The following is a 25,404-nucleotide window of genomic DNA, read 5'->3' on the forward strand; positions in this document are numbered from 1 at the left end:
ACACTGGAGTTTATTGATGATGTGACTGCTGATAGAAGTAGCAGGATGAATCCTGAACTGTACGGGGCTTTACTGTCTGCTCAAATTCAGCCACATGCTCCAAACTAATCAGACAGCACTTCACAGCACAAACAGATAATGACCTAAAGTATACTGGAAAAATAACCCAAGTAGAGCATGCTTTTGGGATGTTAAATAGTTCAGAGAGACCACAGCCAAGCGCCAGCTGAAGGTGGCTTCAGTAAAGGTCTAGCAGAGGTCTTAAAGGAGGAAAAACAGCATTTCAGGAGTTCCAAAGTTCAGGCAGCCATTGTCTGCAAAGTATTTTCATTCAAGTATTGAAAACATTTCTTAAATTTAAAATGATGCTAGCTTGCCCAATTAATTTTGAGGCTCTGAAAGTTGGGCAATAAGTATAAAAATGGCTGTAATTCCTGATCAGTTAATGAACAATCTTTCTGAAACCCCTTGAATTAAAGCTGAAAGGCAGTGCACATTTACTCTTTGATCAAACATCCACTATGTTGATCTGCAGAGGCAACACTAAATAAATTGAATCTCTGTCCAATAAATTATAAATTTCCTCCATAGTACATACATCACTTATGTCACCTTTCAGCCAGGCAATCCACAACACCTGAACTTCCAACTCTAATTTACTTTATTAGCATATACTTGAAATGCCATAGCTAAACCGCCATATTGCACTAACCTGTTAAGAGTAAGGAAATTCTTAGTCCTGAAAGTGCTCTACAGTTTCTTTATAACTCTCCCTCTCACAAAAATCAGCATTTTCCATTATATAAAATTACAGGTTCCAGACTGCTCTTTAAGAGGTGTTTTTCTGATGGGCAGCACATGCAGTATGTATGAAATATGCTGCTGAGTGTGATGTACTGCACACGTTGAGTTATGATATTTTCCTCCTTAACAAACTGGCACCCACCATCACTGCTGTCTGACCACTCGTCTTGGTCTCTCTATGTATAGTAAAAAAGGAGATTTCTGGCAGAAACAGTAGAAACTATGGTCAGGCAGAGGTAAGTGATATTAACAAAACCTTGAGCAGAAGTTTGCAAATGTAATTCATGTTCATGACAGTGATATGTAAGGTAAACCATCAACGTCTGCAACTTTATGTGTAGAGTCAACTTTGCTTATGTAGTATGTATTATACCCCTGTGTCTCTTTAAAACTAGTGATGGTGTTACAGATACAAAGAACTGTCAACAAATATACACTTGGACATACTATGGTCCATAAATCGTCTGTTCGAAGGTTGGTAGCAAAACAGAAATCACACACATGGTGTTGTTCATACGTGTTCGTACACAGGAGTCTGTACCAGGAATAGTTCCAGCCTGCTGCCTGTCACAGTGCATGGATTTCAATGGAGCAAACTCAACCATATTCCCACCATCTGTCATGTAGATTTAAGAAGAAACTTCTTTTAAGTATAGCGGTATGTAAAATCTAAAAGAGTGTGTGTGTGTGTGTGTGTGTGTGTGTGTGTGTGTGTGTGTGTGTGTGTGTGTGTGTGTGTGCGCGCGCATGCGTCCTTGTCCTTTTAACATAATCTTCTGCTACCATCTAGTGGTGAAAACTACACCTAAACCCCACTGAGGCCTGCATTAATGCCTCTAATTTAACTGGTTTGCAAATAAGTTAAATGGATCTTTATCCACTCGATTAAATAACCCTGAGTTGCTGTTAAGTGGAGCATTGTTCTTTGTCAGTGCAGCAACAGCCTGCTTCTACCAAATCTATGCAACACTCATATATATGTGTGGCCATACTCGTGCCTCAAAAATGGCCAATCCTTTTCAAGATTTGGCACTGAGCTGATTAAATCTGACTCCAGATTTTAAGCTGAAAGCCAAAAAGCTGTCACAGGTGCCTACAGACGAATGATTGTGAATCAACAGGGAAAAAAGTGATGGAAGTGGTTTGTTTGGAGCTGTTCTGTTGTGCTATGTATTTATTAATATGTTGAAATGATGATAAGCATTCTGCTCGTGGCGATATTTCCTCATAATTTCCTGTATATACCAACATCAACAGAACTCTGGGTAACAATGACAAGTGCTGTTGGTCTTATTACCAGGAGATGTCACTGCAACTTTAAAATAGAATAGAATATGATGGAAAACAGAGTGATGTAGTTTTTAGTACAGTCACCATGCAACAAGAAGTTTCCTCACAGTCCAAAGGCATGTGAGGGAATGTGATTGACTGGTGATTCTAGTTTCTTAATTTGATGTCAGTGGGGATGTTAGACTGCGTGATTACTTTCTCTCTGTGTTGGCCCTGTAATGATGACCTGTCCTGCCTTTCACACTGTGATAGCTGGGCTAGTCTTCAGCCACTACAAAGTGGATAAGTAGTTAAGAAAATGAATGGCTGGGTGGGTAATAGAATTTGCTCATAAAGGTTATCTATTATTTTAATTATCTGTTTGGTATTCAATGTAATAATTTTTTGCACACTCAATTAACATATTCATCATTAACCCAGACATCCTCTTCTGGTGGTGGAACAAAGAAGTAAACAAACAGCTGTGGTAATGTGACAGTTTGCACTAAACATGTGAGACTTATACACATTCAATGTAGACGCTTTCTTTTGTTCCCTGGAAACTGACTTGGTTTTTGCAATGAAAATCACTCAGCAGCATTTTTAGAGCTGCAATGTAGAAGATTTGTTTTGATAATTCTTCTGTCCAGTGGAATGAGTTAATTGCCAGACAACTCCTACAAAAACCCAACTTTCTCCAGGTTTTTTACATTTACATCAGTGATTCAGTGTGCCTTCACACTCTGAGTCACTGATCATCTCAAAGATAAAGCTGGTACGCGCCCTGTGTCTGCATATGCAAATATTATATAATTTTGAAGCATGGTATTACGTGTTAATTTCATCACAGGGAGTCATATAAAGAGGTCGACTTTTAGCCAGTGTCTGTAAGCCACTGTGCAACATATACCGCCTCTGCGTGTTGTACCTATTTATTTTATAGCTGTAATAACGTACAAGTGCCACTAGGGGGCAATGTAGCTCCATACCTGGAGACGTCTATTGGGGTCCGCGAAATCGTAGATGGGCTTGAATAGAATAGAATAGAATAGAATAGAATAGAATAGAATAGAATAGAATAGAATAGAATAGAATAGTGAAATCATATATTATACATTAGTCAAAGTAGTATAAGTCTATATTGATAGATACCATTCTTATTGCTGTTGCTGCTAATACTACTAATAAAATAATAATAATAACAATAACAACAATAATAATAGTTGTAATAAAAATCTCCTTTTTAAAGACTCGTTCAGCTTTCCTGGAGTGCCTGTTGTAACGTTTCTGTTCTTTTGTGCATTATTGCTGTAACTAAAAATTATTAATAATAATCATTTGAGTAAGTGTCCCCCTCCTCGCAGCTATAAACCGCTCCAAATTTGTCCTGCACGCTCCTGCTCTCTGATTGGTCTATTTTCTGATTGGCCTGCCCTCTGATTGGTTGAAAGTTACGTGCTGGGACAATCCGTCGACTGGAGTTTTGTTTTCTCGCCTGCGGCCCTAATACAGACGGAGTACCGCTGCTGGAGGCGATGAGGATATGATATTAAGGTTTTTATTCTAAACATAGTTATCTCGATAGTTTACTGGAGAGTGTAGATGCATTTTTTTCCTCTCTCTCTGTTTTCTTTCCTCTTTTCCCGGTTCTCTTACTCCGCTCATTGGAGCGGTTTACATGCGGGCTGTCATTCAGAAATACTACAGATACATTTTGAGCGCTCATGTGTTTGACCGTGCTCATGAATTCAGTTTTCTGCGTTTAGTCGCATGATTGTCGCTTTACTTTGTCCAAGTAGACTTAATACAAGTTGGTATTTCAGTCACAAACACGTGTCTGCACAATCAAGTTATTGTAGTCTTCCAGTCATTGGACTTAAGGTGAATTACTTTTTTTGCGGAATAACGGCGTGGTGCCCCCCCGGCGGGTAACATACTGAGGATACCGCAACACGGCTGAGAACAGAACAGTAAGTCCGTCTTCTAAAGTCACTAAAGTACATTAATGTTAATGTTTCTGCACTTCATAGTGAGTTTCACAGTGAACTTGTTTGCTATCTTTCAGTTTTATTAGCTTGCATGTTGGAAAACAACATATCCTATGGAAATTGGTAACCGGTTAGAACTGTTGCAGTTCTAACCAAATTCCCAGGGACTAAAGTAAAAACCAATTTTTGAAGCATATTCATATCGTGCAAATGTTTTAAAACGGACAGATATTGGCAGATGTGGCTTCATGATAATACGTCCACATTTTTCATACACGTACAGATACCCAGTCTGGACTCATATTCATGAAAGCTATCACAAAATACAGAATTTTCTCCCTTTCTAAATACTTTTAATGTTTTTGGTTAGAAATAACGTGAAATTGCCTAATAGTAATAATGTACTTGTAAATGCGTAAAACACCTTATGAAAACGTTTTGTAGTAAGGTGTTTAACGCAAATAAAATTTAACCTCACTGAAGATCTCAGCTTAATTCTCAGTCCCTGCCAAATCAGTTATCTTGCACTTTAAAGTGAGTAGCAGTTCCTAGTGAGCTGAGACCCAGCGGATGACAGATACTGATCAAAGATAAAGATGTGAAGTATTGAAATAAGATCTCATAAGGTTTGGGAGGAAATTTATGGGGCAGAAAGATTAAAAACGGAGTAAGGAGAGACTTATGGACAGGTGGACAGAATAAATCTGCAAGGAAAGTAGTCTGACTTCCAGAAAGTGTTCTGACAGATTTATTCTCCTGTCTGGTCGTGGATGAACACCTTACTTTGTTGTCACTGCCACTGATTAGATCAAGAAATTGTTTTAAACATATGATGCATCAAAAAGAAGAGATTCTGGGGTTATTTCTGGGGCATTTTTTCTTTTAAAATTCCTGGCAAGGTTTTCATTTCACCATTTGGTACTGCATTTCCTTTCACAAGCAGCTATTTTGACAGCATCTGATCATAAGAGAGCGTCAAATGTTGAAATGATAAAGGTGACCAGAGACTGTGAAGACAGAAGGGAAAAGTGTGGTTGATTAAGTGATCATTTACATACAGAAATGTAAAAAAAAAACTGCACCTTTAAGGCAGGAACTCAGTAGCACCACAGGTGTTATACATTAATAAGAATCTTAATATCTTTTTTGTCATTTAATTTCCTTTCAGATCAAATCGTCTGACCTTTTTTCTTCCTCATAAAAATACAAAAATGGGGCTTTTCCGGGTCTGTCTGTTGTTGGAGATGGTCCTTATTTCCACCGCTGTCAGGGGTGAGTAACAAAAGTACTGAAATCAACAACTGTAGAGTATTGCAGTCAGATTGTGTGACTATCCAACAGCCTTATAAAGGTTGGTGCAGTTAAATAGTTGTGGGGATGTTTTCATGGTGTGCATTCTTATTCACTGCTACATCAGTGTATTCTTTTTGTCAGTATCTTCCTCTGCTCCTTGGGTTTCTTAATTTCTTTTCAGAATTGATATATTTGTTCAGAAACTATAATGTATTTGCATTCCTTCATTTAACTCTACGTCACTGAATTACCATAGATCCAAACACTGTCTGGTTGTTACATTTTCTGAGATGTTCCTGTGCTGTCCTGGGACCTCTTGGTTATCCCAAGGGTGCTACTGTGACACCAATCAAGTAAAAAAAAACTTTTGACTATTGGAATATTCAGAACTTCATATTTTGCAACGTTATTTGGTTTTCAGTTTCAGGATTCAGATACTCTTTTGTATATATAGCTACATGTCACCATAAGCTCCAGATGTAGTCACTGTCACTTCAGTCACTGTTGCTGCTGACTATAATTTTCTCTTTGAGTGGTTGTTTTATTCATACAGTTTTAACAGAATTGCGTGAAAAACTAACTACACCCTTATCGCTTACTGGACTCAAGAAAGTAAATTGCAGCCAGGGGTTGCTAATCAAATGCATTTGATTAATTAAAAGCAAGTGTGACCATATCTATAAAAGCAAAAGCGCTGGCAATTTGCTGGTCTGGAGCATTTGCACAATGCCGTAGTCTTTCCGGGAGTGGACATCCCAGCAAATCCACCACAGACCAAAAAATTCTGAAAGGAATTGCAAAAAGCTCAAGAGCTACTTAGTTAGCTTCTTAAATGTTAAAGTTCATGACAGTGGAATTAGAAAAATACTGAATAAGTATACAGTATGGCTTGTTTGGAAGGTGTGCCAGAAGAAAGCCTCTTTGCACTAAAAACAACATGGCAGCTTGACTCTGGCTTGCAAAACTGCATTTGAACTAACCACAAAACGTCTGGAACAATGTCCTTTGAATAAATGAGGCCAAAGTGGAGATGTCTAGTTGTAATGCACAGCACCATGTTGGCAAAATCCGAACACAGCATATCAGAGCAAACACCTCATACCAAGAATCAAGCACAATAGTGATGATTTCGATTTGCTTTGCAGTCATTGAGTTAAGCGTGAACTCCTGTACAACAAAGCACTCTAGAACAGCGGTCCCAAACCTTTTTTGCACCACAGTCCGGTTTATGTCCGACAATATTTTCACGGACTGACCTTTAAGGTGTCACGGATAAATACAACAAAATAAAACCAATACCGGTACCAAAATACGGAAGATTTATTCATAACACACGGGAAATGACCAAGGCAAACAGAGTTAACAATCAAAACGATTTAAAAAATAACACTTAAAACAGATAGAAACCCTGAAAACCATGAATTTCACACCAGAGCCTCAACTCTCGTGGCCCAGTACCAAACGACTCACAGACCTCTACCAGCTGCACTAGAATCGAATGGGAGGCCATTTGTCAGACAGCAATACGGTCATAACACAGGACAACAATCCCAAACACATCAGCAAGTTTGCAACAGAATACTGAAAAAGAAAAGAATCATGGCGTTGCAAAGTCCTGTCATCAATCCAATTGAAATGCTGTGGCATGAGAACTCTACCAGCTATTGAATCATGGGATGTACTTGAGTTTTTCACCTGACCTCATAGAGTCACGTGGCTGTAAATGAAAAAATCACCGTACAGCCTTTAACACATAACTTATGTCTGGAGTGTCAGAGCTTCAGATAATCGTGCAGATCACAAACTGAATTCTTCAGCCGTATAGGGGGGTCTGTCACCACCATCGGTTACAGAACAGCTCCTTGTACTTTGTTCAACAATGTGTTTTTTGTCAGTGAAAATCAGTGTAATAGAGACAAACAACAACAAGCTGTACATAGATGAGAGCAATTCCCTGCTTGCCTGCAGGCTTTATGGGCAGACAGTTGTGGAGCTGGCGCCCGTTCCTCAGATCACACCAACGATGAGTTTTTAGTCGGAACAAAGCTGCATTCAGCGAGGCGAGGCAGAGCCAGCATGCAGACACGGGGCCGAAAGTAAACACAGGGCCATAGACCGCAAAGAGATGAGATTAGATTAGCCTATTAGGGATGTTTGCTGTACAATGCATATCCTCCCACTCACTGACTGCAGCCTGTCAGCTTAGTCAGGCAGCAGAGAAGGACAGAGAGCAAGATTAAGGAGAATGGAGGAAAGACGTGGAAAAGAAATCGGAAGGAAGGGGGGCAGGACTAGGGAGATTGGAGTAAGAATGGATGATAGAAGGGACCTAGTGAGAAAAGAAACCAGTGGGTACAAGTGAGGTAGGAATAGGAGGGGAAATGGACAGTGGCTGAAAACACTTTACAGCAGAGAGTGTAAGAAAGGGGGCAAGAGAGCACGAGGCGAACAGAGCTTTATAGCATTAAAAAGATTGCAAATCTCACAAATCTTCCCCGTCACCAACTTTTTTTGCATAATAGAATCCAAATTACAACAAGTTAGCAGCAGATATCATCTACAAGAATACAAGAATCTAAAAGAATCTTAATCTGACTGGCTTATTTGTTACATTTTTCCACTGCACTCTAGGAAATGATACAAAGAAACATTTTAAATGTGTGACTACTGAGATATCTCAGAGAAATATGCCAGCTATGTCAGCAATAAACAAGAAAAGTAAAAATATCACAGCTCACAATAGGACATTTCAAATTGAAAACAAGGTCTCATGGTATCATTTATCAGACCATTAGCCTTACTACACAAGATGCAGTTAAAGTAAATTTAAGCTATTTTATAATTTAGGACATTATGTAAAAAAGCATTACCTTAAAATTACCACATTGTTAAAGAGAAAATGTTTATTATAATAATAAATTATTAAACATAAGGGTCTAATAACTGTTGCTGTGGATTGTGCCGAGGAACGAGGAAGTGACACGGAGATAGTGAGACAGGCAGTTAGTGATAAAGAGGCAACTTTGGTGCCCCTTGCAACAGATGTAGAGTTGCTGCACTCCAGAGGCTTACACAACTGCACTGTGTGAACTGGGGTCTGCGTGCATAAGTGTGTGTAGCTGAGCATGAGACTGAGCAGCTGAGAGATTAGCATTCTCGCCTGTTAGCTGAACAGCACCGAGCTTGGTTTCAGGGGTCAAAAAGTAGTAGGCCAGTGGATTTGAGGCTGCCTGCAGCTTTGGACAGAGTTAGATTCCAGATCAAATCAAATATTTGACATTTCCAGGAATCCTTTGTGAACTTCAGAACTGCTCTTTGGATTTTGTCACTTTTGGCAGAATCAAACTTTTTACCTCCGTTTCTGATCTTTATGCTGTTAAGCTACCTTCTGTACCTTAATATGTACATTATAGACATGAGAGTGGTAGTGATTTTAATCATATTTCACAAAATGTTAAACCATGGCAGATTTGCACATTGAAGCAGATGTAATGCAACTTCCAAATATTTCCACTGCCGCTACAAATACACTCTCCAAGAGTTTCCTTAGACTTCGAGAATAATGGCCTCCTTCAAGTCCAATTTCCCTCAGCATTAAACAATTATACAAAGAAACCAGATTCTGTAGAGCAGATGTTGCATTTTGACTTTCTACTGACTTAAACTGCTAGCTTTGGTGCTTTCTGAAGACGCAGCTGAACGATCTACTAAATGTGTTAGACACTGAGCACATCCAGTTGTGGTTTATTAGTGTATATGCTGTTATTGTGTATGCATCTACAAATATGGAGATAGATTAATTATGTGATGAAAAATTCCATGTGTATGTCAGATGGTTATCAGTCTGTCAGTTGGTATTTATATAAGACAGCTGTTGCAGCTTGATGGTCAAACAACTGGTGCACGACTGGTAGGATGATATTAATGCGATTATTGAAGTTAATCCACCAGATTTTTGTTTTCCTCTTTGTACGAGCTTATATGTTGAAATGGCATTTCACAGTCTTAGATCTCTCTGGAAGCAAATTCAGAAAAAAAAAGACGTACCCAGAAATGAGATGATTTGTGGGTTTCTGTACATGGTTTCCTGATGTACTCTTCTGTCTAAACAGTTTCATGTTTTCCATGTGATTGTGCCGTATAGACCACCCATTATTTGGACGAAGAGAGAGAAACAGACACGGCAATGAGAGGGTTCATCGCCGTGGGTTGTTGTTATAATAAGTGTAAAAAAGCCCACAGCCACATTAAAAATGCATCTTCATTCCACGAAAGCTGCCAAAGAAGCAACACTGCAAACACACACTGAGAAACAGAGGGGGAGAGAGAGAGAACAGTTCATCGTCACTGCAGGAAATGACAGACAGAAAGTGCAGAGTGTAAACAGCCACATGCACAGACGCTGGAAACATATACAAGTAGAAGATTCTACCCATAAATATAATTTAACATGTAAGCAGTCACACACAGGCCCCCAATCCCTTAACAACCCTCTGCCCCACACACTCACTACTGAGGAATGTAATTAGCATGCTAACACTAACAGTGATATGTAGGAGAGAACTGTGGTTAGGTAAAGAGTGGAGAATGAGACAGTAATCAGAGGTAAGTGGAACACATAAATAGCACAGGTTTTAAGTTTTTAGAAGAGCTAAAGATGGCTGGAGGGCAGGATGAAGTGATAGGTATGAAAACTACAACTCACAATCCCTTTATTTTTCCATCAGTTATTTAAAGTTTGTCATCAATGGTTAAAAATCTGTCATCAAATTGTGAAAAATTCCTGCCACAAGTTCCCAGTACCCAAGACGACAATTTAAAATGTCTGTTTTATCCAGCCATCAGTCGAGTATACCAAGAGAGGTAAAAACAAAAGATACAACTACAGAATTGGCTTTTATTTCTAGGTGTAGTAATTAGATACTCTCTGGAACAACAACTTTAAAAAATAATGGCTACTTTAAAGATAAAATAAAACGTAGCAGTAAGTTTCTGCCTGTCTGACATTTAGTGGATTTAGATGGAAGAGAGCAGAATGATTCCTCTTTAATGGAACAGCTGCTTTTCAGACCACTGCTTTGTGCTTCATTGTAACAAGACGCATTATAAGGGCAATATAGCATCACATTTTATCACAGTGTAGCAGCAGTGTAAGTAAATGAAGGGTATTTTCCATCCTTTTCCACGAATTAGGATTATTAAGGACAGACTACCTAATTCAGAGAGTGAATCTACTAAAAACATCGTGCTAGCTTTAGCATTATAGTGAAATAGTTTTCGCATAACAAAAGTAGCTAAGAGGTTGTATCTTGAGTTGAACTTCTTACCAAGGCCCTGCTTTTCCATCATGTAAACATATTACTAATTTCATTCACCGTTTGCTCTTCCTGTCATATGGAATAATGCTCAGTGAAGTCACTTGTATAGTTTTTGTTGCACATCACCAGTTTTCTTGCATATTTGGTAAAGTATTGCTTCGTTGGAGGTTGTCGAGGTAGCTCCTTTTTAGGTACCAAATTGTCACCAGAGGGTGACACGCGGCGCTCACCCTCAGTGCCCGGGCATGTCTTGTTGTGCGCACTAGGGAACATAAAAGGCATTGCTATATAATAGTATCACAATATTACAGTTTGATATATACAAATCTGGACTAGTATGCGATATGGCTCACATAAAATGAATCTCTTTCACCTCACTAGTTTAAGCATTCAAAGTGTCCTTAGTCACAGCTAACAATTGTAAATGCCATTTGACATGCTGATAACCATTATATGACCTGGGGGTGTTTACCTGCCAGTCTCAGTGTTCGCACAGGAGGTGCTAAAACTAGATTACCCAAAATGGGTGAAACATTCATCAGAATCCACGCTAGGCCTTAGAAAATGTTTCTTCTCTTGCGTGGAACCAGTATTTTTTACCTTTAACCTACAGAGTTTTTTGTTAGTGTATTATGGAAAAACTAAAGAGCCCTTTAGTAAATGGTTTAAACGATTATGCACTTTAATTTAAGATTTAACTGAGGCTTTTATCCTCTATTTGAGAGAAGAAACAGACTGTGTGTGTGTGTGTGTGTGTGTGTGTGTGTGTGTGTGTGTGTGTGTGTGTGTGTGTGTGTGTGTGTGTGTGTGTGTGTGTGTGTGTGTGCTGGTTGATTAACTGACAAAGGGAAGCTTCAAAGGATCCAAATGACTCTTTCAGTTCCTCTTGTTAAATCCTAACGTCAGGGCCAAATGTTGTTGGCTGTTTGGGCTGGTGCAGCTGTGGCTGTCAAAAAAACTCCAAATACCAACAATGCACTTTAAAGAAGAGACCTGAAATATTCGTGCATGTCCCTTTTACGTGTTAGTCTAAAGTGTGAGTTTTCAAAACCTAGAACTTATTCTACAATATGACATGTCCTACAGATTAACTAGCACTGATGTGGACCTCTTCACGGGCAACGAGCTGGGACCTTGTGGAGCAGTCCTGCAGCTCACTGTTTTATGGGGTCTGCTAATGTTGAAGGCTATTAGCCCACATTTAGATAAAGTCAATGTTTGCTTTGAGTTTGCTAATGGTGGGGTTTAATGGGGCTGTCTGGACGTTCTCTGCAGGGGCTGACGCTGTGTCGCAGTATTGCTAAGACGCGATGCCTGTTTGTGGAGGGGGTGCAGGAGAAGGAAAGGCAACAGGAGAAGATAAGATAGAAAAGGGCAGTGTGGAAAAAATACTGAGAAAGAAACAGAAATATTTAACAGACAGTTTTGAACTGACTTCATGACTAAATTTGTAATCATTTAAAAATACTGGAAATGTCTTTAGAATAATTGCACACCCCTAATAGCAGTAGTCTAACATAGGGCTGTTTGATATAACGATATATATCGGATGACGATATAAAAACATCTGTCGTTTCATTTTACGCTATCGTTTGCTTCGTGGTGTCGCAAAATAAACTGTTTACGGCAATATTTTTTCATGGTTTTGATGGTCACTATAGTGGCTATATTAGTTTCTTAAAGTTCTCTCTTTCTCTTATATTTAATATAACCACACTACGGACGGACAAGCTAGTTTTTATGCGTTGTGGTTAGCAACAATGACGGTAACAGCATCGCGTGTCCGCTTGCTTATGTTCCACATAAACCTTTCACAATAAAGCTCAAGATCCTGTTGAGACTTTTCAAAATAAACTGAATCACGTGAAAGATGCAGATTATTTATGGATGAGAAGTAAAAAAAGAGCCGCCTTTTCCCCGCAGCACGCCGTGTAATAAATACTCACAAAGAAAACGGCGGCCGTTACAACTTATGTCTAAAAATGTGTCGTTTCATGCATCGTTTAAAACACTCGACTCCAGCTACATGACGCGCAGCTGGAAACACTTCTCGCAAGTCGAGCTGCCCGAGATTCACAGAATTTACAGAAAATGTTACATTTTTGTGATTTATATCGTTATCGGACGATAGAATTCTTATATCGGGATATGAGATTTTGGTCATATCGCACAGCCTAACATAAAAGGAGGATTAATGAAAGGCTGAGAGTTACAGTTGCTAGTATGATGCTGCAAGGACATAATATGAAGACAAAGTAAGTTTTTGTGAACATTAAATATTATACACATTTCTCTTCTGACCAGCATGTGCAACACATCTGTAATTCCAGAAGCTTTTTAATATTATTTCTTCATTCCCGCTTTATTTATATGCAGTATTTTCCCCCAATTCCCTTTTTTTCAGCTCTCCGTCTTTCCCGGCTTCTCTGTCTCTCCCTTACATGGTGCATTATTGTGTGGCGCCACAGTGCTGTATTGTGGTCTCAGTGGGGTTGGGGTATGTTTGGTCAACGCTACAGCACAGCAGGTCAGAGGGCACCTGGCAGATCAGGGAGGGGTCAGGGAGAGTGTGAGCATCAGTTTATGTACACACACTGTGAATGTGTGTGGCTGTAACGCAGGGTCAGAGAAAGCACATGCTGGCACCAGAGGAGTCTGTAATAACACTGGTGGAACTCCACAGGAACAGCACGCATTAGTTTTACTGCATTTTTACATCGTTGTCTCTAGTGTGTGTTCCAAACTTCATCAAGCATGTATTAATAGATTTAATGAGGTAATATAAATTATCCCAAACTTATAACATAGGTTTTAACAATTAAAGACCTCAGTTGTGAAGTGATTATAAGTCAACAAAAATTGCTTACAATGATTGAAATCTATTGTCTTTATTGTTTCCTATTAACTATTTATAAAACATCTGTTTAAATTATGCACTGAATTTAATAAAATTAGTTATATAGCCATAGACAGCAGTGATAATTGTAAGCAAACAGTCTCATAAATGTAATGCCATTAATCTGCTGTGCAGGTGTGAAGCATAAAATGTGTTTTTAGTCTCCAGTAGACCCACATGGACTTTCTAGATACCAGTTTGTAGTAACTGGAAATGGATAGAAAGTGTTTTTAAGCAGATGAATAGAAAGACACCATAAGCAGTGTGTATTTTAAGAAAACACTCCTGCTGACACCCCATTTTTATCCATCAATATCCCAGTGGAATGATGCTCCAGGTTACTTTGGATCATTATTAGCCTTTACACTTAAAACCTTTTACCATGAACTGTTTTATTTTAAAGGTGAAACAGTAGAAAGTGTTCACAAGAAAGTCTTTTGAGTGTCACAGACTTAACTGTATGTACTTTGCTGCCTTTTACATCTCTCTCTGCAGTGTGTCTGTTTTCACTCTCACTTTCTTTCTCTCTCTGGCATTTTAAATCCTTTCTCACTTTCTTTGTCTCTGCTGTTTTCTCGCTCCTTGTCTGCCTTTAAATCAGATCTTTTCAGACCCCTTTTAACCCCCACCTACCATGCACACACACGCACACACACACACACACACACACACACACACACACACACACACACACACACACACACACACACACACACACACACACTTCAGCTGTTGATTCCTGGTGGCATTACAAATGGCATATTGAAAAGTGATCATTGGGACACTTTTTTCCCTTCAGCCTGTCATACTGACGTGAGTTGAAGTTATGCACCACTGTGGGCAGCTGTGAGCTTGTATCTATGTGTGTGTGTTTGTGTTATTTGTGTAATAAACAAAACAACAGGAACCCAACACCAGCCTGACCAGCATTATCACCATTACACCTTTGGTGTCAAATGTGATTGACATGTAATAGACATTTGGCCACACTCTCTTCATTTTGTCAAACATACTGATGACCTTTGACTCTAGGGAGTGGGAACTAATTGCACAGGATGTTAAGGTGGACAGCTTGTCTGTAGCTTTAAATTATAACAACTAAAGATTTCATATTTGGAAGGATTATGAAAGTAAATACCATGCCTACAATAGGAGGAAACGCTACAGTGCTGTTTTTTTTTCCTGAAAGAATCACGATTTCTATAGAAAGTCATTTTTCTGCTGTCTTTTTTTCCTAATTGAATTAAAAAAAATACACCGCAACAAACAGATGAAAACCTCTACATAAGAGGGGACACAAATACTCTATCTTTATCCCCAGTGCCAGCTGTTGCTGTAGAATCCATACGGCAGGGGGATGTGAGCAGCATGTGGGGGTAGAGTTACATCCGAGCCATTTTAGGCATGAAGGGATAAGTTTCATAGAAAATAAAAGGAGTGAAATTGGTGTCCAAAGTGCTCGCAAGATCCTTACACTGTGTGTTACAGCCATTTTAGTACTCGCAGCCAAAGTAGTGAGCATATCCTCTGTTGTTTATTGTCAGTGGTTTAAAAATCAGCAGAAAATTGCATAACTGACATTTCTTGCTTTTTTTCCCAAAATAAGGCAAAACATTGACCAGATCTGTAAAAGATTACAAAAACAGAGTTTGAAAACAGATATTAGTTACACTGAGGCAACTCAGGACATTAATATGCTCCAAGTAACCACATCCTGCTGATTTCTTGCTGAAGGGTCTGCAGAACAGTTAGCTGTGTTAATTATTTCCCACTACATGGCCCTTCATCACACTGGTCAGCTCAGTGCATTATTATCCAAAGGTAATCCCTCTGTTGCACTGGCACCATTATCACACCAGATCACAACGGGCCTATTCTTCTATATGTAATTAACAAAAGTCCTTATGAGCTGCTTTCTGGGATTTAACTGTTGTGTTGTTGGAGCTTTAGGGAAGGCAGTGGGATGTAGTGGAAAATGGAGAATGTGGGGGAAAGGAAAGCGCTCACATAAGAATACAGCGGCACTTCAGTTTAGGTTTGAACATTTAACAGCATCTATTACACACTGAAAATTTAACCTGGGAATTACAGTTTAACTGTCAGCTAATGGACCAGTGGGAGGAAGTTACATTTTCGTTACTTTTTTTCAGCTTGTTGTCCCGATGCAGCCATGTATTTCTGAATAAACAGCTTTTTGTGGTTAAGAACAGTAAGCCTGTTTGCAACATGTCTCGGATCATCGAGTCTCTAATTTGGGCGAGATGGAATAAAAGGACCATAATCCTGCGTCTGTAAAAGAAAGAGAGCTGAGGTTTCTTTTACACCACATATTGATTATGTTTTGAAAAACGTACTTTTGGTGTTTGCCTTTTGGATATTTCCAGATGCTGCTTTACATGCAATGTTAGACCTGTCAGTAATGGAGTATGCTGACAGTGTGTATCGGACTGTCTCTAAAACACATCTTCATCCTCTTACTTTTATATATAATCAACTCTATTTATCATATTAGGGTCTTTTTTTAAACGTCACTATATAATGATTGACAGACTCAACTGGTTCCTCTTGATTCAAGAGGTCAGTATCACTGGTACCAATTTACATTTTGATTATCCTTACTGTCTAAAACAGGTTATCTACTAAGAAGCTCGGGTCAGTTCTTCTATAGAGTTTCTTATGTACTTGATGCTATTTTGATTGACCTGATCAGTGCCACTGAATCCTCCTATGGCAACATTTTGACCACAGTTTTTGAATTTGTCATTGAGAGAATAACAATCAATGTTAATATTGAGACATTACATGTCAGAGGGTTTTCCCTGATAAAACTGTCTTGATAAAAAGCTCACTAGAGACACTCATAACTTTGGAGACACTCATCTGCTACTTCGAGCTACCTATAAGCATGATGCAACATTTCAGAAATGTTATGTACCTGTAGATTAAACCTGCAAGCTGCAAATTATAGAATACAAAAGCTTCAGACTAAACTAGCATAATGACTACTTTTACTTCTTACTGTGCTAGATGAAAATACACGAATGAGTGAGATCCATTTACTTACATTTAAACATCACTAAAATACTGCTACTTGGTCAACTTTATGTTGAGCTTCGCAAGATTAAGATAATGTTAGCTTTTAAGTTTTAACTGGAAAGATGTAAGTGTGGAACATGCATACACCACGGTAGTACTGAGACCACCAGTCTTGTTTCAGTCGTGTTTTATTTATTTATTTATTTATTTATTTATTTATTTATTAACCTTTATTTAACCAGGAAGATCCCATTGAGATTAAAAACCTCTTTTTCAAGGGAGACCTGGCCAAGATAGGCAGCAGCAGATGTCTCACAGTTACAGAAATGACTCAAACACAGGCAGCAACAACACACATGCAACAATAAGTGAAAGAATACAAACAAAATAAAATAAAATTCAAATAAAAATAAAAAATCTGTTAAAATGACAATCAATCTAATTGAAACAGTTGCATGTTATGGACTTGGCCTCAAGGATTCGTAGTTTAGATTTAAAAGCACTTAATGAAATGAATTCAGTCATTTTCCAGTCGTTCTGCAGTTCGTTCCAAGCTGAGGGTGCTAAATGGACAAAAGCTCTTTTACCAAGTTCAGTTCGGGAAAATGGAACAGAAAGCAACAAGTAGCCATGCGGACGAAGAGAATACCGACCAGCATGTTTCATTACAAGCAGGGAACATAGATAAGAAGGCAGCAACCCAAGTATCGCCTTATATATAAAACTGTATAAATGAGAGTTCCTCCGACTTACCAAAGCAGGCCGTCCTACCTGAGAGTATAACTCACAGTGGTGAGTCTGAGATTTACGGTTAGTGATGAACCTCAGAGAAGCACGATACACAGAATCAACCATTCGAAGACATTGAGCAGAAGCATTCATATATAGAATATCACCATAATCCAGCACAGGCAAGAATGTTGCAGCAACAAGCCGCTTACAAAGGCTTCAACTTATTTGGGGTAATTTTTTTTTTTTATGGTTTTGGGGGACATTTAGATGTCAGTTGACAAGAAGAGATTAGCAAAAAGAACTATGGCTTAAGCACATGCAATCTCACACAAGCACCTTATCCCCTCTCTCAAACACAAGCAGTGGACTAAGACAGTGACCAGAGCTGAACAAATGGAGTTTAGTCATGGCTGAGGATTGGTGTGGAATGTGGGAGGGGGGCATGAATTTGTGTGTGCATGCATGCATGCGTGTGTGTGTGTGTGTGTGTGTGTGTGTGTGTGTGTGTGTGTGTGTGTGTGTGTGTGTGTGTGTGTGTGTGTGTGTTATGTGCATGCTTGGAATGTTTAACTCCCCACCCAATGAACCAGAAAACACACAGGTGGAGGAGGAGGTGGAAAGATGTGAGGGAGAGGAGGAAATGCAGGATGATGAAGGAGGGAAAAAGATGAGTGCTGGATCGCGGATCTTGTGTGATGCTCAAACTGACGAGTACAAAACAAATCCAAATAGAAAGAAAAGACATGTTTATTTAAGTGATAACCAATAGGGCTGCCACAAACGATTATTTTGATAGTCGACTAGTCACCGATTATTTATGCGATTAGTCGACTAATCAGATCATCATCCACTGGACGTAAAACTACAGCTTATTGCACCAGCAGCATCTGCTCTTATATAACTATCATTAGCTTACAGCTTTAAGCTTTTAAGGTGCTAACTAAAAATAAAGACAAGATGATAGTTTATTCAATTGTAATGAAATTTGCAGATTGTCTCGGTGGAGTTTAATAAACTCCTTGCTATCTAAAATATAACAGGACAACGGAGTAAATTCTCCAGCATCTCACACTTCTGATAATCAGCTGTCTGCTTGACGTTTATTCAGCTGTGTAAAAACTATAACTTTAATCTCAGACAAACCGATTTACTCAGGAACAAATAAAATACTAAAAAAAAAAAAAAAAAAAAAAGCCAAACAACAACATTTTTAATTTATCTAAGTGACTCATATATATTTAACCTGAGTCGCGAAAGACGGCGGTGGGTTTGAAAACGATTTGCCGGGAGTCCGGTGTTCTCACCGTGCTAGTGACCTAGCCCCCGGCTCGCTATCGAGCTAGTGGGTAACAGACGTCTCCGAAAACGTCGGAGCGCTTTTGAAAATATGTGGTGTCCTGATAAACTGAGCAGATATTTGAGGTTTACACAGCTACATTCTCGCCTGAAAATATGTGAAACGTTTATTTTGTGACCCAGAAAGAATAATAAGAGTAATATTAAAACTAACTAGCTGCCGCCATTGTTGGAAACTGAGCTGGGCCGCGCTATGAATTCTGGGACACAGCTTCTTCTTCTTCTTCTTCTTCGGGGTTTAACGGCAGCTGGCATCCTTGTACATGCAGTGCTGCCATCTTCTGTTTCAGTCCGTTATTACACTCTTAAATCCTGCTACTTATTCCTGCATCTTTTGGGATCTTACAAAGCTTCAAACGACGCGTCGACTATTAAATCAGTCGTCGACGATTTTGATAGTCGACGTAATCGTGACTAGTCGACAAATCGTGGCAGCCCTAATAACCAAGTAAGTATTAATTTGATGAGCTTTACTTCTAACTCCACTCTGTCACCTTAACAAAGTAGGCTTCTCACTTTTGGACAAAACACTGCCTGAGTGAGAGTCATTTAACTGCTGACAGGTCTGGACTGCAGTCTGGTCAGTTCACCGCTCAGCCTGTTTTATTATGAAGCCATTGATGTTATGCTATGTGCAGATATGGCACGGTCTTGCCGAAATAACCAAGACTTTCCCTGAAAATCATGTTGCCAGGATGGCAGCATATGTCGCTAAACCATTCAACACTGACGTTGCCTTCACAGAGTCTTCAATGCATAAGCCTTTGTATTGCATTGACTACAGGTCATTTCTTCAGTTCACCTTTAAATGAACTTGAGTCTGGAAAAAGGTGGCGGGAATCGTTGCTCTTGGATTTTTTGTTTTTTCTTGGCATGGTAGAGTTTTATCTTCTTACATTAGCGATGATGACCAACAATATTGTGTAATGGAAATGATGAAATACCCAAATTCTCTTTTTATGTTTTATGACAAATCGCTCTGAAATCACTGAATTGTCTAAATCTTCATCCTTTCACAACGTGGGGAGCTATAAGCTATTTTTATGACTATTGCTCTCTTTCTTGCGCCCTCGCTTATCCCTCGTCTCTTGTTTTTATAGTTATGTCAATATGGATGGCTCCCTTAGAGTAAATAGTCTGCTTTCTACCACTGAAATCAGGTGCTTAACACAGGTGGTACCGCGTGTGTGTGTGTGTGTGTGTGTGTGTGTGTGTGTGTGTGTGTGTGTGTGTGTGTGTGTGTGTGTGTGTGTGTGTGTGTGTGTGTGTGTGTGTGCATTCGTTATCACTCGCTGTTAATGAGTAACAGTGTCTGCCTCCAGAATGTTGATAAATGCCAGGTCGAGGACATCGCTTTGCTTTACACACATTCACCCAAATGTGCACCTAATCAAGCGTGTTAACTATTTCTTATCTTACGTCAACTATGTCTTGGCTTATCTGTAAGGCGTAACACAAAAAGACACACAAGATACAGATGTATATATTTACAGTGGCTATTTTACAGAGATTTGTAGACTATAAATGAATGTTTTTTGCCACGTACTGTACGTGTAAATAGTGTTCCTTTTGTTGGTGCCTGGGTCGTTGCAAAGTTATGTTCACAGTGACTGTAACCTGACTGTGACTAAATAAGTAAATTGACCCCAGCCTTGGATTCCTTGCATACAATCAGACCACCTGCTCTCCTGTTCTGTTGGGGAAAAGGCTTTGCAGCCTAATGAATGTTTGTTTGAGTTCAGTACTGAAGGTTGGAGTGAAATGATCTGAAACTTTTGAACAGTTGTTTTCTTTTTAAGTCAATGTTACATTTATTAAAACCAAATAAATGTTTGTTTTGAATCAGGATGAAAGTGAGCTGAGTGTGCCATCATATTCAGGCTCAGCACATCTCTGTGTTTTACTTTGCACCATGCACTGGCCAGCCAGGAATGGTGGTAATACTTTTTACTCTATTTGAGTAGTTAAAGTATTCAAGCAGACAGTATTTCTTACTCACTGGAATACTGGAGCAGGCTGTTATTGAGCTGACAACCTTCTGATTAGGAGATATTGAACTTTGAAGGCATAAAAATACACACACTAAACTAGAAGTTTGTGGCCTTTAACCTTCGTTGAGGCCTAGCATCTATTGTTTAGTGTTTAGATATGACATGCATAAACTGTGTAAACAAACCTTATCAGGCTACGTGGATGTTTTGGAGACCCTGTCGTCACAGGAGATAGACACGGTATCTTAATGTACTTCCTGTCTTCTTTTTATCTCCAGCAATTCAAAGACAGAAGTGACAGAGGGGCATAGTTTTGTGCATTCGTGAGCAACTACACGATCACCTTCCAACAAGTCAGGACTGCAAGATTTCTCCAGCACTGTCAATCTTTACCTTTTCTTTTTTCCTTTTTAACTCACAGGTTGCGAAGAAAATACAGGGTTACAGAGGCTAAAGTATATTCTCTCACAGTTTTACCCCAGGTAGTCATTAAAATGTCAGTTGCACGTCCAGTCTGCAGCTTAGTTGTAAATCCTCAAATGTTAGCAGGTAGCTGTTTATGTGGATTATTTGCTTTCTGTTCATCCTTCCATGGCTTCATCCCTTAACTCTGCGCGAGTGGTGCCTCTCCGCTGGCTTTCACACAGTGCTTTTCTTTTTTTTCTTCTAACTTACTGTACTTTTCTTCACTTCCCTGAGTCTGCAGTTATGTAGTTAGCCCACAGTATTCCTGCACACCCACTCTCACAAGTGCATACTGTGCATGATGTGGTTTTCATAAAGCCCTTTATAAGCTTTAAAAGAATGCTCAAGGTTTAAAGTGCTCTCAGGTTCTTGTTGGTTTGCAGAACTTTACAGTCATGTTTCCTCCAAAGGCCTCTTATACCATTTTTTCCATGTTCAAGTATCTTCTGTCTTTTCTCTATGAGTTCAAACTACTCCACTGTTTATATTTCAACAGACCAGAATTTCAATGGTTGCTTAAACATTTCTTATGAATGTAACTTTTTGTATATATTAATGTTGTCAGAAACACAGACCTGGTTGCTTTACATGTGAGAAATCACGTATTGAAGACCGGGAGGAGACGCAGGGCGTCACAAGCTAGTTTACTCACAGTACCAAGCCTGGATAAACGGGAGGGTTGGAAGGTCATACTTTGTCAAATTTGTGCCAAATCAAACATGCCGATCCATCCGCTGTGGCGATCCCTTGAAAAATAAAGGAGCAGTTGAAAATATCTTGCAGGGCATACCTAATATACTTACTGCATTTACCTTTAGGTCAGTAAGGTCCATGTAAAAACGCTAAACTGTGGAATTTTAATATGTTTTTCAAGATTTTGGCCTGAAGTTAGGCAATAATGTGTTACTCATACAATGCTGTATAGTTACAAATGAAGACATATGTTCATTTCTGAATTACATATGCGTAAGGTTCAGAAACTAGGAGCCTTAGATTACACGCAGCTGCACCAGTGAGCCGTCTGAAGAGTGACAACCTTTTTAATAACCTGATCAGCATTCATTTTCTCACAGCTGCATAATGTAAAACAAAGTGAAAATGTATTACTATTAAACTCTAAACCTAAGTAAAGTAAAATAATAGCTTTCATACCTCTCTCCTGGGTGGGGTGTGTCATTATAAATGAGTCATATCTTTTTCTCCAGCAAATGTTTTCCTCTTAACGGAGCATGAACCCGGTTTCAGATCATTTATCTGAAATTTGAACATTGATCATATTGATCGTTGTTTCTGGAAGGAACTCCATAATTATGTGGTAACCGTGAAGAGTTTTCATGTTCAGCGGGATTGTTGGGTATAGTTTTGAGGGTTTATTTCTTCACAAAGGTTAGGGCAAATCTTTAACCTCAAGTTTTCCCTTGTTTTTGTAATTGAGCAACTTGTTTGGTAAGTTTCTTCTAAGTGATAGCCTTGATTCTTACTTTTGATTATGGAGGAGCTTTCCTCCAGGGAAAGGCAGACAGGTGCAGTCGAGAGAAGAGAGGAAAGCTGGAACAAAATAACTAGCTATTAGAAAGGCTATAGTGAAAGAGCACAAAGAGAAGGACAGATCAGAGACTGTAAAAAGAGAAAGAAAGTGCGAACATGTAGGAGAAAATAAATCATGTCTCTCTGAAAGGTCTGACGGTATAATTTAACTGTAAAATCTATTATAAAAGCAAAATGAAAAGGCAATAATCCAAAGTTCACACCTTTTGATTGTGCGTGTGTGTGTGTGCGCTCGGGAACTGATGGTGTGAGTCGCGGAGGGGATCAAGTTGCTGAACAAACCACTCAGCAGATTCCTCAAAGTTTTTCTGTCCGCTGTGTGTTTTTCTTTTGTGTGTGTGTGCGTGAGAGAGCGAGAGAGAGACAAGTGTATGCTTTTGGTTTACGTAAAGTGTGTGACTGTATGTGTGTCGTGCAGCCCGCAGTGTTGTGCCAGCCTCAGGCACACAGTTAACTGTCAGGATGGGGTAACAAGCAGCAGCTGACCTGCTGATGGAGTGGAAGTGAATGGGTCAGAACAAGAAGAAAGTGTCTGTGTGTCCGTCTGTGTGAGAAAGCTCCTGAAATACACAAATGATTGTACACTTTGTGCTCTGCAGTTTCTGCCTCAATTAACATAAGATCAACTTATTTTATGTTTGTGCGTTTGTGTCAGTGAAAAAGAAGGAAGAGGATAAGTGAGATTTCAGTTTTTTGTGAGTTAATTCTGTCCAATAAGCTGCCTGAAAGGCTAAATGTGGCCTTACGCAAAAAGAAGTCCTGTTGGTTTATAATCAGTTTAGAAACTATGGATGTGATAATGGAATATGGCTTATAAACAATAACAGCAAGGTTTCTCCAAAGGCATAAATAGCACACTTGTGAGTATTGGTGTAATTTAAGCCTGAGAACAGACAAATTGTCACTGAAGCGTACTGCAGGAAAGTACACATAGAGTTTGGTTTTTAAAATCTTAAGTTTTACTACAGTACAGGGCAGAACTAAAGACGTAAATGTTACTTTTCAAACATACCTGGTAATAACAATGAGCTCCTGAGGATTCGTTTGTGTTGCAGCGTTCCAAACTTTTGAGACACACAATATTTTACAGATGCACACACATGCTCACACACCTCTACCTTGATCGGTACATCAGCGCTGTGTCCCGCTGTCAAGAGCTCTCCATGAAAAGCATTCCTCGGCTCTCCCCTCTCGCCCCAGTCTCGCTTGCCTGCCAACACCAACGTTGTGTTGGACTCTGCAAACCCATCTGACTCAAAGACCATTGGAATGTTAGGGGCAATAAAAGACCAGAACTCTCAATCAAAAACATAAAGGTTCAGCCCCAGCGACCGCATTCTGCCAAAATATACAACACAACAAAAAATGACCAAATTAGCGCTTTAAAAAAAGTCATGTTTGAATGCTGCTCCTCTACTTCTGATGATATTTTGCAGCTCTTATTTTGCCATGCTAGTTACGCTATAGATAGTATTTTTACCATGCTAAGAAAATTTGTAATTTTTAAATTCTTATGTGAAATGCATTCGTGAGTTTGATTTGAATAAACAGCACAGCACTGGCAATCATCACCGAATTTCTGCAAATGCAAAATAGAGAACCAGACAAAACACATTAGAACTGCGAGTTAATTTGTCACTGTGTCATATCACAAAATGTTAGCGTGAGAAAACACAGACGTGTATTCGTGGTATTTGGCACCCAGAGCCAGAAAAACAGTCTGTTTGTACTTGAGTGTAACAACTAATGCAATTTGCATTAATTTTGCTAATAAGTGTCCAATTTTAGAGCGAATATAGAATAATGGACATGGGGCCAAACCAGGTGAGTTTACTCGACCTTCTGTGGGGCACGGCCGGTTACATCAGGGCTAACTAGCCAGAGAAGAACTACAAGACAAACATACAAGACTATTATATCGACTGAGGCCATTTTTTGGGATCCTTGCAATGCTCAGATCTTGCTCTAGTATATAAATTTAAATGTAGTCACAAGGCAGTGTGATGATGTCATAATGTCATGCATAATACATGTTTTGTCGAGCAAACTTGCACGTCATTGTCATAAAATTAAAGTCATATGATGCATTTCTAAGTTTGTACTTTTAAAATGTGTAATTTTAGCCCATAGGTAGATGGTGGCTCGGCAATATGATGGTGTCATAATATGTATTATACATGAGAACCTCCACCTCTCTATATGCCCAGCTTGGACAGTGGAGATTTGGAGTATTAGAGTAAGATACTGTTGAATTAATAACTCACAGCGTGTCTTTTATCATGTCTTCCTTCTCTCACCCCAACCGGTCACGGCAGATGGCCCCGCCCCTCCCTGAGCCTGATTCTGCTAGAGGTTTCTTCCTGTTGAAAGGGAGTTTTTCCTTCCCACTGTCGCCAAACTGCTTGCTCATAGGGGGTCATATGATTGTTGGGTTTTTCTCTGTATTTATTATTGTAGGGTCTACCTGACAATATAAAGGTCCTAGAGGCAACCGTTGTTGTGATTTGGCGCTGTCTAAATAAAACTGAACTGCACTGGATTCAAATGAGTCAGTATAGTGCCACAGTACATATGCTATTGGATAATTGGGTGTAGTTGGTGAAAGAGAGTTTATTCGTGACATAGCTTCTGCTAAAAAAAATAAATGCTTGTAGCATATTAAGGTACTACTCTAAGTATTTGTTTACAGTAACTACAGTACAGTAACT

At 39.2% G+C, this 25,404-nt stretch overlaps 1 protein-coding gene across 3 annotated transcripts in view; it reads left to right on the top strand.

Annotated features, from left to right (window-relative positions):
• The first annotated feature begins 3,555 nt into the window (after positions 1-3,555).
• fgfrl1a (fibroblast growth factor receptor like 1a) overlaps positions 3,556-25,404 on the top strand; it is a 67,989-nt gene continuing 46,140 nt past the window's right edge. For all 3 annotated transcript variants that reach the window (XM_080900360.1, XM_080900361.1, XM_080900362.1), the window contains exons 1-2: positions 3,556-4,043; positions 5,230-5,333. In XM_080900360.1, coding sequence (XP_080756486.1) covers positions 5,273-5,333 — 61 coding nt within the window. In that variant the 5' untranslated portion in view covers positions 3,556-4,043; positions 5,230-5,272. The remainder of the gene's footprint in view (positions 4,044-5,229; positions 5,334-25,404) is intronic.

This window comes from Rhamphochromis sp. 'chilingali', assembly GCF_963969265.1.
Source record: "Rhamphochromis sp. 'chilingali' genome assembly, chromosome: 13".
NCBI lineage: Eukaryota > Metazoa > Chordata > Actinopteri > Cichliformes > Cichlidae > Rhamphochromis > Rhamphochromis sp. 'chilingali'.